The sequence below is a fragment of the Petaurus breviceps genome, unplaced genomic scaffold, assembly GCF_028583685.1.
Source record: "Petaurus breviceps papuanus isolate PSGF00001 unplaced genomic scaffold, PetGlider_PUasm1.0 90591, whole genome shotgun sequence".
Classification (NCBI taxonomy): Eukaryota; Metazoa; Chordata; class Mammalia; order Diprotodontia; family Petauridae; genus Petaurus; species Petaurus breviceps.
The window spans coordinates 5,031,435-5,047,304 of record NW_027187280.1 but is presented as its reverse complement, the minus strand read 5'-3'; the positions used below and the strand labels follow the sequence as shown (position 1 = coordinate 5,047,304).

At 43.3% G+C, this 15,870-nt stretch overlaps 1 protein-coding gene and 1 pseudogene across 2 annotated transcripts; one reads left to right on the top strand and one right to left on the bottom strand.

Annotated features, from left to right (window-relative positions):
- Positions 1-3,599: 3,599 nt before the first annotated feature.
- Positions 3,600-5,277, bottom strand: LOC138142484 (pseudouridylate synthase 1 homolog). 2 transcript variants are annotated; one of them, XM_069063499.1, is made up of 2 exons: positions 4,130-5,277; positions 3,600-3,942 (listed from the first exon to the last, which is right to left on the bottom strand). In XM_069063499.1, the coding sequence occupies exons 1-2, from the start codon at positions 5,198-5,200 to the stop codon at positions 3,925-3,927; spliced, it is 1,089 nt and encodes a 362-aa protein (XP_068919600.1). In that variant the 5' UTR covers positions 5,201-5,277; the 3' UTR covers positions 3,600-3,924. The 2 variants fall into 2 exon arrangements, with proteins under 2 accessions (XP_068919600.1, XP_068919599.1); XM_069063498.1 differs by having other exon boundaries at positions 3,600-5,277.
- Positions 5,199-8,922, top strand: LOC138142529 (heterogeneous nuclear ribonucleoprotein D-like pseudogene; annotated as a pseudogene).
- The last annotated feature ends 6,948 nt before the right edge of the window (positions 8,923-15,870 follow it).

Below are 15,870 nucleotides of genomic sequence, written 5' to 3'. Positions count from 1 at the left end.
TATATATATATATATATATATATATATATATATATATATATATATATCTACATCGCAGGGTATATGGGCGCATGAATACATATGTGAATGTGTGTATATATGTTTACAGGTATACATAGATAGAGGGCACAGGACCAATTTAATAGGAAGGGATGATACTTAAAAGGTGAAATTAAGAGGTGAGAGAGGAATATAATGAGAGGAGATGGAGAGAGACAGAATGGGGTAAACTATCTCATATAGAAGAGGCAAGGGAAAATGGTTACAATGCAGGGGAAGAATAGGAAGGCAAAAGGGAATGGGTCAACCTTATTCTCATTGAATGTGGCTCATGGAGGAAATGAAATACACACTAAATAGGGTATCTCACCCTCCAGGAAAGCAGTGGGGAAGGGGATGAGAGGGGGGATGATGGAAGGGAGGGCAGGCTGGGGGGAGGGAAGTTGGAAGCACCCACTTTTGAAAAGGGATGGGATCAAAGTAAAGAATAGAAAAAGTGGGAGGTGGGATAGGAGGGAGGGAAATATATTCAGTCTTTTACAATATATCTACTATGTTAATGTTTTGCGTTAGCTACACATGTACAACCTATACTGAACTGTTTATCTTCCCAGCAAAGGTGGGTGACAATGGAGGAAGGGAATGAATCTGGAATTCAAAGTTTTAAAATCAAATGTGTAAAACACACACACACACACACACACACACACACACACACACACACACACATATATATATATATGCTATTATTAATACTATTTTGCATGTAATTGGGAAATAAGATATACAGACATTGGGGCATAGAGATCCACCATGCCCTACTGGAAAAGTCGAAGGTGGTATGGGAGAACATATGGGAGAGAGCAGATCGGAGGAGGGGATATCCTGTGGGATTCCTATTTTGGGGTGGTGAGTAGGGGAAAAACGGGGAGAAATTTTGCAACTCAAAATCTAGCAGAAATGAATTATGTAAATCAGAAGTTAATAAAGCATTTGAAAAATGAAAAAAAAACCTGCACCAAGACTTTTACAATACTGTGTGTGTAGTAAGTCTATTCTATGTAGAGAGTATATATTATATATAAACATACACATATATGCATACATTTACAAATATGTAGATATATACATTATCTATATGTATAGACATCTCTATTGAGAAAGAGAAAGAGAAGAGAGAGGAAAGAGAGAGAGAGAGAGAGAGAGAGAGAGAGAGAGAGAGAGAGAGAGAAAACTAGCTTTGCCCTTATGGAGGAATAACATTTTGTCTTCCTTTCTAGTATTCTTGGGCTTCTGGATAAGTGTTTGCTCACTTTTATGTGCTGCCTGTGGCATTTGGCTGGGTGTGAGTTCAGTTGAATCCACAAGTAGCCTTGGGAAAGGGTGGTAGCTCTTAAGTGGACTCTAGTCCATGGGCCCACAGCCCTCCAGGAGGATGTGTCCTGTTTTCCTCTCATAGAGCCTAGATTTACAACCCTTTCATCATATCCACATTCCTGTAGCATTCTTCTTTATCCTTGCTGGATGAAATACTTCTCTTTGGTCAAGACTCCACTTGGGTGCTCCTTCCTCCCATGAAAATAATCTCTATTTTAAAGTTTTAAAATACAACTTTGTTTAGACTTCTCCTTTGCCCCCAACACATTCTACTTTTTATTGGACTTAACTGGTGTATATGTTGTAGCCCTCCTAGTAGAATGTAAACTTCCTGAAGACAAGAGCTGTACCACGACTCACCTTTCACAACCAAGACCTGCCATGTTATCAATGTTTAACAAATGCTTGTTGAATTGAACTGGGGGATGGCAAATGGAATCATATCATAAATGTCCCTTTGATCATATCTGGTGGTTTTTTTTTTTATCATATCCAGTTGGGAGAAATAAGGGAAGGCTTCATAGAGTAGGCAGCATTTGAGTTAGATCTTGATGCTTAGGAAGCCAACAGGTGGAGATAGTGGAGGGGCATTCTAAGTGTAGGAAACAGCAAGAGCAAATGTGTAGAGGTGGGAAATCATTAGTGAATAAGCTCCTTCTGGCGAGGGACTGTTTCCTTTGTATATTTCTAGCCCCTGGCAGAGTTATTTGGGTGTTTAGAGATGTTCCTTGACTAAGTTGAATTCATTGTACATTGGACATGAGTAACCTATTATCATTGTAATCAGTAGCAGCAGTATAAACTGGTTATCATTATCAGTATATGTGCATATATATATATGCAGTATAATTAGCATTTCTATAGCACTTTACAAATATTATCTCATTTGATTCTCAAAACCCCCCAGGAGGTAGGCTTTGTTATTTTTTCCCAATTTACATATGAGGAAACTGAGACATTGGTTAAGTGACTTACCTAGAGTCACATAGTAAGTGTCAGAGATTGGATTTGAACTCAGGCCTTGCTGACTCCAGGCCCAGTGCTCTAACCACTGAGACAGCTGGCTACCTCTATCCTTTCTATTAATTCCCAATAACTGGATGTTCAACTTGCTTTGAAGACTTCTGTTGAATGGGAACTTCTGAGGCAGTCATCTACTGCATCCCTGACCATTGCCAGTCATCTTGACTTTTGTCTTGCCACTGCACTTTGATGACTCTGAAAGAAAGTGAGGCTTTGTGCAGCTCTGCCTCACTTAAATCCAATTTATGTACAAGTCAAGACATTGCCCATGATGTCATTGATCCCTTTTGAAAATGAAGGATCGTGGCAGCTAGGAGCCACAATGAATAGAGCACTGGCCCTGGAGTCAGGAGGACCCGAGTTCAAATTTGACCTCAGACACTTAACACAAAAACTAGCCCTGTGACCTTGGGCAAGGCACTTAACCCCAATTGCCCTCCAAAAAAAGCAAAAGAAAGAAAATGAAGGACGAACAACAGCCACCACAAATGGAGGTAAAAATAACACCTCCCTCATAGGGATGTTGTGAGGATCCATTGAGATGACGAAAATAAAGTACTATGCAAACCTTACTGCCTTATGGATGATCCTTTTTTATTACTGAAATGAACAACAATTTTGGGGCATATACAGTTGTTCATTAAGATCAGTAAAATTCAGAGGCAGAATGCTACAGTATTAAGATTACTGGACTTTGAGTCATGAGGCTCAATTGTTGGACCGATTGTTAGTCAGTTCTCCTTGGGCCTTGGTGGGGGGGGGAGGGGTAGCTGGAGAATGCAACTGAACGAATGGTGTATTTGGAGTCAGAGGAACCTCCAGGCTCTATTACTTACCAGCTCTGTGACCTTGGGCAAGTCCCTTAACTGCTCTCAGTCTCTGTTTCCTCATCTGTAAGTGCCTTCCAGCTGTACTTCTGTGATACCCACCTGTAAAATAGGGGTGATAAGATTTGCCCTATCTACCTCCTAGGCTGTAATGGGGAAAGCACTATAAGAATATTGTTGTTGTTATTCATTTCACATAGTTCAGTCTGATTTCTTGAAATGGAAAACCCTCCCTGACATCAAGGTCAATTTTTTTTTTTTGACAAGTAGAGAAGCGCAATTTAATAAAATCATTTCTTTTAAAAAACACACACACATTTTTCCTTTCCCAGTGTTCTAGAAGTTGGGCGACATTAAAAGAATGGACTAATAGCAGACTAGAGGCAATTTATTCTGTGATCCAAACATAGAAGGCTACCATGCTTTAGGATCCTGAAGTCAATAAAAGAATAAAATCAGTCCTTTATGTTAAGCATAAAATTTTCAAGTATTTCTGGCCCTGGCATCCTCTATGTCAAGGATCATGATCCAAAGATTTCCATCTTCCCAGCTCCTTTCTATCATCAGCAACTGGTCACAATAAGCAAGCCAATAAACCGAAGATGTGTCTCTATGTGTGTTGCAGAGGGATTTGCAAAGGCCCCCTTGGTGAAAAACGTAGTCAGCACAGCTCTGCTGCCCGGTGACTTGTGTCCTCTCAGTCAGTCATCCCCACCTCCATTGCTGCCTTTAAGACTACCAGTAGCCTTCGAATCCTTGGCATCTGCCTTGGCCTCAAGAGAGCCAGCATCAAAGTTGTGATTTGGAAGAGTGTTCAGCCAGTTGGTCATGGAGTGCTCCTCTGTCTCCGTCTTGATGATGGTGGGGTAGATATACTGCTCTTTGAACACAGTCATCTTCACTTCCTCTTCCACCCAGTCCAGGGGTTCGTGCAGCCCATCGTTCCCGAAACGCCGATTGTACTGTTCAGAATGGACCCTCTCCAGGACAAGCCCGAGCCCCGGCGCTTTGGGGATATCCACCTTCTCCTCTCCCCAGCTCCGCTCCATCACAGACTCAGGCACGTAGCCCTTCATGACCGCAATCATCAAGCCGATCATCTTCCGGATCTGGTGCATCATAAAACTCTGGCCTTTGACCTTGATCACGGCAAACTCCATGCCTTCCCGCATGAAAGGTGCCTCACAGTGCGTCTCCATGATGTAGTGTCTGGCACTCGGCTCCTTGGGGCCCTTCTGAGAGGTGAAGTTGTGAAAGTTGTGGGTCCCTTTGTAGCTGGCCAGGAGCTGATTGACTTTCTCCAGGGTCTCCGGGCTCAGGCGGTACCTCTCATCCTGGATATCGTGGTCCTTGTGGGCGAAGGCAGATGTTGGCAGCATATAGAAATAGGTCCTTGCGTCGCATCTGTTCTTTGAATTAAAACTCCCAGTGACCCTCTTCAAACCTAGGATCCTGATATGAGATGGAAGGTGACTATTAATCTTTTCCAAAATGTTGTCAATGAGCCATACCTTCAGGGATACAATCTGGCCAGCAGCAGACACACCCTTATCTGTCCGTGCACACCTCTGAAAGGACATTTTCTTCATGTCTTCACCGTGGTTCTCCGGAATGCAGCCAGACTGCATCCCATGGTAACCTTTCCCCGAATAGGCCATCAGCAGCACAATCTTCCTTTTGGGGAGTTTTCTGCTGTGCTCCTCCTCTTCCCCACTGTTCTTCAGCCTCTTAGCTTGGGGCTCTGCTTCCTCCCACTTCTTCAGCCCCCAGTCCTTGCTTCCCCTCACCTTGTTCCCTGCATCCTCCTTGGCTGCAGCCGCAGGCTGGGCTTTCAGGGGCGCAGCCTCCAGGTGCTCAGCCATGAGGGTCTGTCTGAGGCAGTACAGTTCAGAGCACAGCAGAGGCAGCACCAGGCGAGTCCTGTGGATGGTTTGCTGGGCTACAGCCTCAAGCTTCAGGAGGAAAGCTCCCATGGAGAGGAGATGGGACCACACTCCTGGCTCTGGTTACCTTGGGCACCAGGGAGCTGCCTGCGTGCACCGAGTGGGTCACGACCATGTGCCATCAAGGTCAATTTTCAAGTACTGAATGTTGTCTTTGTTTTTTCAGGGGGAGGGGAGAGTGTCTTTGTGATATTCTGTCTTTGCTCTCCTTGCCTCCTCTGCCTGGAATCTCCTTCTTCCTCTTTGACCTGAATCCTTTACCCATCCTAAAGGACTAACTCAAACGCCATCTCCTCCATGAAGCCTCACTCGATGCTCTACAGCTGGTAATGTCCTTGCCTGTCAGACCTTAAACAGCATTTCTCTTGAGACACTCTAAGTCACTTATGTAATGTGCTATATCAGAAGGATAGCTAGGTTGTACAGTGGATAGAGCACTGGGTCTGGAGTCAGGAAGATCTGTGTTCAAATTTGACCACAGACACTTACTAGCAGTATGATCCTATTTGCCTCAGTTTCTTCATCTGTAGAATGAGCTGGAGAAGGCAATGGCAAACCACTCCAGTATCTTTGCCAAGAAGACCCCAAATGGGGTCATGAAGAGGTGGATATGACTGAAACAACCAAACAACAGTATATTAGAGCTAACTGCTGGTACCTTTATTTCTCGGCGGGACTGTGGGCTTCACGAGGGCAGATATCAAGTCTTGTTCAAACTTGGACCCAAGAAATTAAATGTAAGTCACTTGCCTGAGTTGATGGAGGAAATAAGCATTAGAGGTGGTATTTAAACATAGGTCCCCTGGCTCCAAAATCTGGTGCTCTCTCCATCATACCACTTTCTGAGCCTAGAGAGAGCTAGCCTCTCTGTTGCCAAATCCCTTGCCAACGCAACTATGATATAAGCTTTCCAAAAGACCAGAAAAGAAGTCCAGGATCGTAATTGGGGGGGCGGGGAGAAATCACAGAGCAGCAACCCTATTTCACGGACCCTAGGCGGGGGCTTTGGAATTCAAGGGTAAGAAGCAGGGAAACATCAGGATAGGTTGACAGATGTGCTCCCAACATCTGTCTCACTTGCAGTATTTGAAATATGTCCAGGTTTTCAGATGACTAGTTTTTGAAACCCATCTGCCAAATGCATTCCTGTTTCCCATGCTGAAGACATTGGGTTAGCTCTGGGGCAACAACACAGCCGTGAAACATCCAGCTCAGACTCATTTAGTCTGAGAAAACTCACCCCTGAAATTCTCTAAAAAACCTTCTTAGATTGGCCCAGGGAATTTTGTGCCAGCATGGACTTGATCTTGCTTGTAAAATTCATCCTATTTCTTCATTTGAAAGGTACCCCTCTGTGACTCCTGTTTACATAGCACTTAATCTCATTCTTCATACAGTTAATCACACTGGAGCAGACAATAACTCAGGGATGTGTCTTGCTTGCCAAATGGGGAGGCTGGACTGCCTGACAGAATGTCAGGATCTGCACTGAACAATGAGGGGATTGCTGTGGAAGGAAGCATGCTGGCACATTACTCTGTCCAGTGGAGATCGGTGCCAAGCAGTCTTCTCACCTCCACAAAAACACCCAGAGTGCAAGACAAAACAAGACCAAAAAAACCAGTGGATTTCTACCTACTACTCCTCAAGGCCTAGATCAGTGGGAAAGCGGGCAGGATTTGGACTTGAAAAACCTGGGCTTGAGTCCTTGCTTTTTTATTTATTACCTGAAGTGACCCTAAGCAAAAATTCTTTCAGTTCTCTGGGTCTCAGCTTCCTCAAGCAAATGGAGTATCTCTGTCAGACTGCCTCCTCAACTTGGCACTGAGATGGTTACAGGCTGGGTTCCCATTATCCCAACTCTTCCAAACTTCAAGGGTAGTCTATGGGTCCATGCTCTTCAGACTATAGCCCCCACAGGGGCTCACAGATGCAATGAGCTGAAAGTAAAGGCATTTACTAAGATGGCACAATAATAATAGGAACTATACCACATTCCTACCATAAACTGGGCACTGGGCTACACTCTCACAAATATCTTTGTCATAAATAGGAAGAACTGATGCAACCAAATGTACACTGGTGGTGAGGCAAACATGTAGAGAAATTCATGTCTTTGGTATGTTGGGGCTCAATCTCAAGTCACAACTGCCAGAGCTAATTTTTTCCCCCAGGGTTCTCTTCTCTGCTGCCAGGTGTCATTCCTTGGAGCAGTCCCATGCCATGACACACGCACACACACTCTCTGTCTCTATCCTTGTCTCTCTCTCCCTCCTCTTCCCTCGTCCTCTTTTCCTCCTCCTCTCTTCTACTCTTTGTCCTTGTCTTCATCCTCCTCCTCTTCATCTCTAACATCTCTCTCTCTCTCTCTCTCTCTCTCTCACACACACACACACACACACACACACACACACACACACCTTACTGAACCAATACTTTTGCAGTAGGAAAGAAAACTTGTCTTTTCCTTGTTTTGCTTTCTGGTAGAAGTGAATGAAGTCATATCCCAAAGACCTACTTGCTGCTTAAGTACCTGACTATCTCCAGCGGTAGAAAGTTTAGTTTTTTTTTAAGGCCACCAGACGCATGGCCTCTTTTAGTTAGCCAAAAGCGAGCTACCCTCCCTATTGCTTCAGGGAATTATTTCACACTTGCTAACAGAGCATAGACTCATCTTTGCACTTCATTTAACATGTTAACATCTCTGTTATCTGTCCCGTTCTGTGATCTCATCAGCTGGGCTTTGGGAGGATAGCAATCAGTTGTCCAGGACCAGCTTGTCTCCATCTCCCACCGTGAACAAAATATCAGGGAATTAGGATGGATGACCTTTAAGGTCACTTCAGGCTCTGAATCTATGACTCTGATGCTAATTCATGACGTCGTGCCTTTGAGGTCTAGCTATTTGTAGAATAAACAATACCTAGCTCTACGGCACGGTAAGATGTTTATCAGACGGTGAGCTGGGACACGACAAGAAAGACCTGTCCCGCGGGCAGGTGGCTCACTGCACGATCAAGATCGACCCCGTCACAGGCCGATCGCGGGGCTTTGGCTTCGGGCTCTTCAAAGACGCGGCCGGCATGGACAAGGTTCTGGAGCTCCAGGGGCACAAAGGGGACCGCAGGCTGATAGACCCGACGCGGGCCAAGGAGCCGCCCCAGAAGGTGTTCGCCGGCGGCCTGAGCCCGGACACGGCGGAGGAGCAGATCAAGGGGCACTTTGGGACGTTCGGAGAGATTGAGAACATCCACCTTCCCATGGACACAAAAACAAACGAAAGAAGAGGGTTTTGTTTTATCACGCTCACAGATGAAGAGCCAGTACAGAAATGATTAGAAAACAGATACCATCAGATTGATTTCGGGAAGTGTGAAAGCAAAGTTGCCCACCCCAAAGAGGTATACAGGCAGCAACAGCAGAAAGGAAGGAAGGGCGCCGCAGCTGGCGGCCGAGCTGGGACTCGGGGTCGTGGCCGAGGTCAGGGCCAAAACTGGAACCAAGGATTTAATAACTGTTATGATCAAGGGCATGGTAATTACAATAGTGCTTATGGTAGTGATCAAAACTATAGTGGCGATGGCGGATATGATTATACTGGGTATAACTATGGAAACTATGGATATGGAAAGGATGTGCAAACTACAGTGGTCCGCAAAGCATCCCGAGGGGCTGGTAATCACCAAAACAATTACCAGGAGGACGTGGAGAAAACAGGTGCGGATGCTACAGCAGCCTATCTTGCAGGATGACGACATTGAATGGAGAGTGGTTTTCCACGGATCTGAGACGGCTATTTTGTAAAAGACTTTTAGCGTATGTGACACAACTGTGTCCAATTGCATATAGCTGCCGATTTAGTTTTCTTGTTTTTGCTTTGCCATCTGTGTTATGACAAATGTGGATTTGTGTTTATACAAATTTTTATTTGTATAATTTCATGTTAAATGATTCTCAAAAATAAATTATTTGTGATTGTTAAAAAAACAACAACAACAAACAATCAATCAATACCTAAAGGAATTACTTGCTGGAAAAATAGCCTTGAGACTTTGAGTTAGAAGGGAATTAAGGCTCATAGAGAAGAAAACTGACTTCCCCAAGGTCACAAAGATGGCAAGTTTGCAAAGCTGATATTTAAACCTAGGTTTTTTGACTCTAAATCTAGTGCTCTTCCCATGGTGGGTCCCATTCTATGGATAGAGGCGTAACAACAACCCAAGCATCTCCTACCAGGGTCAGGCCCACAGACTGTTGGGTTTCCAAGAAACACATTGAATAGTCAAAGGGTTTTTAACTAATTGACCATAGGGCACTGGTACCCTCTGGTCAAAGTAGGTCTCTTCTTCCAGAGAAAGAGGCAAAAATAGGGGACCATAGACACAAATAGCTAGAAGACTGATGAGTCCATGGGGGGCAGTTCCCGGCACCAAAGGAATTCTACCAGTCACTGTGCTTATATTTGAACCAATGATGTCAGGCTCAAATAGAAACGGGCACTAAATTGTACCATAAATAATATGAAAGCTACATACTGTTTTAGAAAACAACATTAACTTTACCTATGTTTTATTGTATTTTTATTTATTTTGTTAAATATCTCCCAAGTTAATTTTCCTCTGGTTTGGGCAGTACTTGGGAGTGTTGTGGGCTCTAAATTATTACTTCCTGGTGTATTCAGAGCTACCTGGAGTCAGCTTTCCTTGGACCGGTGCATTTATAAAAGGTTCCAGCCCTTCCTTGGTCCCCTTCTGTATAGACTCCAAAAACTGTAATAGCTTTGGGTCTTTCTGAATGGGCCTGGAGCTCTGGAGGCCCAGGTCCCAGGATCTGCTTACATGTATGATTTAATTTCCCAGAATGAGAACAACTCTTGGTTCCAAAGGTCAAAGGAAGAGGAAAACACATGTGTCCTCTTATTCTTTGCTGTGAGTGAATGAAAGGGGATTCTACCGGTGCTTTCTATGCTATAAATAAACTCTATAGTTGAATAAGTCGGGGTTGTGCCTGTGCTTTTAGACACGGAATAACTCAGGTGTTTATGAGTATTGTCAGAGGTCTCTAGGAGTTTTCTGACAGTGAAATGCCATGCATTGTAGACTGTCCAGGAGATGAAGAGACTGAGAATCAAATTAGTGCAATTCTCTCTTACCTAGATAGAAAGTATCTGCTTGCTAATGCCCATCTTGGTGAGGTTTAATGTCTAATGGAACTCTGGCCTGCATGCAGAAAGGGAAAATTGCAATGGAGAGCAAGTGAGAGTCAGTATTAGGGAGATTTATTCTTTTTCTCTTGGTTTAACTATTGCCTGGATCAAGGGTGGGCATGTGCAGCCCACATGTGGCCCTTTAGGTTCTCAAGTCTGACCCTTTGATTGAATCCAAACTTCACAGAACAAATCCTCTTAATAAAATAATTTGTTCTGTAAAACTTGGCCTCAGTCAAAGGATCACACTTGAGGACCTAGAGGACCACATGTGGCCTTCAGACCATATCTAGGCCACCCCTGGCCTAGATAGTCCTTTGCAAAGGGAGAGGGGCTCTTATTTGTCTTCAATTAGCAAAAGGCAAGGGGACAATTTTAAACCATTGCAGAAGATCCAGTGATCATGATTGTCTTTTCTCATATTTCACCTATAGTCACAGAATTTCCAATAACATGCATTTGTATGGCACCTTCAAGTTTACAAAGCACTTTTGTCGTAACAGTCCTGTGAGGTAGCTACTGTAGGTATTACTACACCCATTCTAGAGATGAAGAAACAGAGGCTCAGTGAGATTCAGTGCCTTGGTCAAGGTCACCCAGATAATAAAAACTCACATTCAAATCTAGGACTCCTGACTGTACTTTTCTCTGCACCTAATGCCCTGGTTGAAAGTATATGCCTCTCCTCCCCCCTCCTTTATCCTTCCATCAGAATGTCCTAGCTGTTAATGTCCTTGTAACCTCTATCCACCCTATAACTACACTATCTCATGCTCTAGAGTCTACTTGTAGTTACATTCCAGCCCTGAGGCAGGGACCTCCCTTCTCAAAACTCCCAATTCTTCCTCCAGGGTTCTATGGGACAGTGGATGATCTGGTCGGCCATCTGGATTTCTCATTAAAAACAAAACATTTCATAAAAGTGCCCTTGAGTCCTATTCTGATGACAGGGCCACCCACTTCCCATCATGTTAACATTTTCAGGATGAAATGGAGATGGGTCTGCGCAGCTGGATTCATCTCTCAGAGGGTCTTTCCAGAGCAGGCTGCACAGGGTATGAGGAGGCTGTGGGCCAAAGGATGAAAGAATGATTAAATGACAATGAGTTCAGGTGGGCCCTTTCTCAGCCCCCAAGTGAGCCTGGGTCTTTCTTACCTAGATAGAAGCCACCCAAATTTTAATTTGGTCTGCATAATACCATCATAACCTGTCAGTTCTGAATATTTCAAGACTTCAAGGATCTAAGATACCATATGCATTGTGTCAGTCACCCCAAACAATCATTCTGTATAGTTGACAGTTCCCATTAATTTTTATAGCTAGAAAAATTCTCTGGGAGCCAGTCTCCTCGATCTTGAACCTCTCCAAACTTACCGAGGCTGCTTCTTTGTCTATAGACATATAATCTGTCACCACTTCAGTATGCAAAGTCTTTCCAACTAGTAGGACCTGCCATGGCTCACATTTCCCTGACATAACTTTTGACAATCCAGGGGTCATGATGAAACACTGGGGCTCAGGGCTTTAGTAGGAGAGTCTATTCAGTGAGAAGAAAAAATAATGGTTCTCTGCTATGGTGTGGACCCAGTAGGTTCTTAACTAGGAGTCCACAAGTTGTGAACTGATCCAACCATTCTGGAGAGCAATTTGGAACTATGCCCAAATGGCTATAAAACTGTGCATACCTTTGACCCAGAATACTACTTCCAGGTCTATATCCCAAAGAGATCATAAAAATGAGAAAAGGATCCACATATACAAAAGTATTTATAGCAGCTCTTTTTTGTGGTAACCAAGAACTGGAAATTGAGTGGATGCCCATCAATTGGGGAACGGCTAAACAAACTGTGGTATATGAATATGATGGAATACTATTGTTCCATAAGAAATGATGAGCAGGTGGACTTCAGAAAAACCTGGAAAGACTTACATGAACTGAGGCTGAGTGAAGTGAGCAGAACCAGGAGAACATTGTACACAATAATAGCTGCATTGTGTGATGCCTAACTTTGATAGACTTAGCTCTTCTCAGTAATGATGTGAATCTAATACAATGCCAAAAGACTCATAATGGAAAATGCCGTCCACATCCAGAAAAAGCACTGTGGAGCCTGAATGCAGATGGAAGCAGACGATTTGCTCTCTCTCTCTTTTTGTTTCTTATTTCTCATGGTTCCTCATGTTGGTTCTTATTCTTTTTTACAATACAACTAATGTGAAAATATGTTTAATATGATGTATATGTAGAGCCTATGTCAGATTGCATGCTGTCTTGGGGAGGGGGAGAAAATTTAGAACACAAAATCTTATGGAAGTGAATGCTGAAAACTAAAATGTAATTAATCAATTAAAAAAAATATAGGAGTTCACAGATCCCCTCAAGGGCTCCATGGATAGATTTCAAGGGGTATGTGAATGTAGAAGTTAAAAAAAAATTTATTTTCACTAACCTCTAACTGGAATTTAGCATTTCCTTCAATTATGAATTTAAACATACCACAGATCTTATTCTGAGGAGTTCACAGGCTTCGCCAACCAGACCGCCAAGGAGATCCATGGAACAGAATGGGTTAAAAACCTCTGGCAGAGACAAAGATGTTATTCAATTGACTGGATTCTTCACTCATAAGTAGGAATACAGGGTTTGAAGCTGGAAGGAGCCCTAGAGCTGATCTTGTCCTCTCTTCTTATTTTTGCCAATAAGGAAAATGAGGTCCAGAGAGTTACATGTTTTGCCCAAAGTCTCACAGCTAGTAAATAATAGGTCCAGATTCCAGACCTGTGTCCTCTGATTCTAAATCCAGTGTGATGGCCATAGACTAATGAATTATTTGGAAATCAGTGGAACAAATATCAGGAAACTAAAATGGAAGATTGGATCCAGCTGTCTTTGGCTGCCAGGCCATCTAAAGTTGACATTTCATCAGCATTCTGTCACTTGACTGGAGGGAGAGGAGCCTTGGGGAATGGCATTCAGGAGACCTTGGTTGAAACCTGGATCCTCCACTAGTTTGGCATATGACCTTGAGTAAACTACTTAATTTCTCTGGGCCTCAATATCTTCATTTGTACAATGAAGATTATAATATCCACTCTGTTTACCCATCTCTGCATATGGGCATGGAAAGAATGTGAAATGGGTCATATGATTATTATTATCATTGTCATTGTTCTCATTTTACAGATGAGGAAACTGAGTCCCAGAGACGCTAGCTGATCTATGGTCTCACACAAAATAAGCATTTTGACTGAGATACAAACTTAGGTTTCCTGTTCTTTCTACTCTCTGATATTGCTCATCAAAATGAATGCACTTTATAAACTGAAAAATATCTAGACACATGTAAGGGGTTGTAGCACCAACACGATATTCACAGCCCCTATGGTGGCTATGAATATGCTGTTGTAATTCTGAACGGAAAAATATAACAGACTCTCCACATGGAAGACAGAACCAAAACATTTATTCAAACACCAGAGAGTTGAACTCCAACACCAGAAAACCGAATCCATCCTAGCAACAAAGAAATCTATACACAATAACAATGAAGGGGGCATAGCCATCCCCAAGTCTTCCCCTTGCTAGGGCCTTCCCACAAACAAACATTCACAGCTTGCTGCCTGCTTCCTCTCTCTCCCTGCTCTAACTGTTCTGACCAAGTCACTCTGAGCTCTGCTCCACCCTTCCTGCTCCACCCATTCAGCAAGTTCCTCCCATCACAGACTCCTGTGACTCAGGCTTCCATGTGACTCAAGCAGGTCACAAGGGACTATCAATGGATGGGAAAGATCTTCCCATTAAGCAAAAATACACGAACAATACAGGGGTTATGGTGTAATGGAGAAAGTATGGATTTTAAATCAGAAGACCTGGGTTCAAGTCCTGATTACTACTTGTGGGACTTGGAGGTAATTAATATAATCTGGAGACAGCTACATGTTTCAGTAGATAGCTAGAGTTCTGGGCCTAGAGTAAGGAAGACCTAAGTTCAAATTTGCCCTCACACACTTACTGCCTTGTGACCCTGAGCAAGTCACTTTACCCCATTTTGCCTCAGTTTCCTCATCTGTAAAATGATCTGGAGAAGGAAATGGCAAACGATCCCAGCATCTTTGCCAAGAAAACCCCATGGACAGCATTGGTGTGCTACGGTCCACAGGGTCACAAAGAATTGGATAGTACCGAATAACTGAACAATAAAAACAATTTTTCTAGGTTCTAATTTCCTTCTACATAAAATAAAGGGGTTGGCTAGATGATCTTTAAAAAGTCTCTGCCAACTGCAAATCCTAGGCTTTCAAGGCTCAAAGAGCGGGGGTATTGTGTGGTTAAGTGGTAGTAGACCTGAACTGGGATTCAAGAGACATGGGTTCTGGTGCTGGCTCTGCCATGACTTAACTGTTTGACTTTGGGCAAGTCTATCACTCACATATCACTCTTCCTTTGTAACATGTGCAGGCTGGACTTTACTTGACGATCTTCACGGTCTTCTTTACTTGATGATCTTCATATCTGTGACACACCAGGTCCTAGGGGGACGTTTCCATTTAACTCTGCCATTCTATGTTCTGATGTCCCTTTCCCCTCTGGCATTCTAAGGTCTTCTCTCCTACGCTCTAAGGTTCCTTCAAGCTCTGGTGTCCTACATCCCTATGCTTTGAGGTTGCTTCAGTCCTAACATCCTATGAATCTATGCCTTGCTTAACTGAGAGAATCCCAATGGAAAGGGCAAAGTTCAAGCCTGTTCTAAACCCATCAGTCAAACTAAGTCACTTTGGGCACTTGGTTTTTCTTGCAAGGTGTAGAGAAGTTTAAAAATGACTTTGAGGGAAGCTTCTAGGTCTTAGAGGTCGTGAACTAGTCTTAGAGCCAATGCAGATACCTCCAGGTGCTACTAACATCCTTCTGCTTCAGAATTCAAATCTCCTTAAAAATCTGGCAAACACTCACCCTAGCCTTTACAGGAATTGTCTTGATCTCTTCTGGGCACATATATTAATAAGCAATTGGGGTTAAGTGACTTGCTCAAGGTTACATGGCCAGGTGTTTCTGGGTGGGTGCTAAGTGTCTGAGCCCAGAGTCGATCCTAGGTCATCCCGACTCTGGGGCTGGTGCTCTTACTCACTGCACCACCTGGCTGCCCCAGGGGTTCATATTTTGACTTTAAGTCAGAGGTGCCATTTGTATAGAATTCTACTTGTTATTTCTGAAGGAGCTTAAATGGTGGAAAGGATCTGGTCCCCAGATATAGCCTCCAGTGTCAGCCTAGCCCCCAGAGTCATCTTTCTAGATAGCTCTGTGGGACTCACTAGCATCTGGATAAGGATAAGAATAATATAGCAACAACAAGGATAATAATAATGTTGTTACCATTGTTACTATAATAATAAAGATATAATAATGTCCTTCCATTAATAGTCCTCTAACTCACAGTTGGATTTGTCCCTGTGATGCACAACCATCTTTTCATATTTTTTAACCTATCCATTCAA

Excerpts from the sequence above, each read along its gene's own strand:
- LOC138142484 (XM_069063498.1), bottom strand. The coding sequence starts at position 5,200 with ATGGGAGCTTTCCTCCTGAAGCTTGAGGCTGTAGCCCAGCAAACCATC.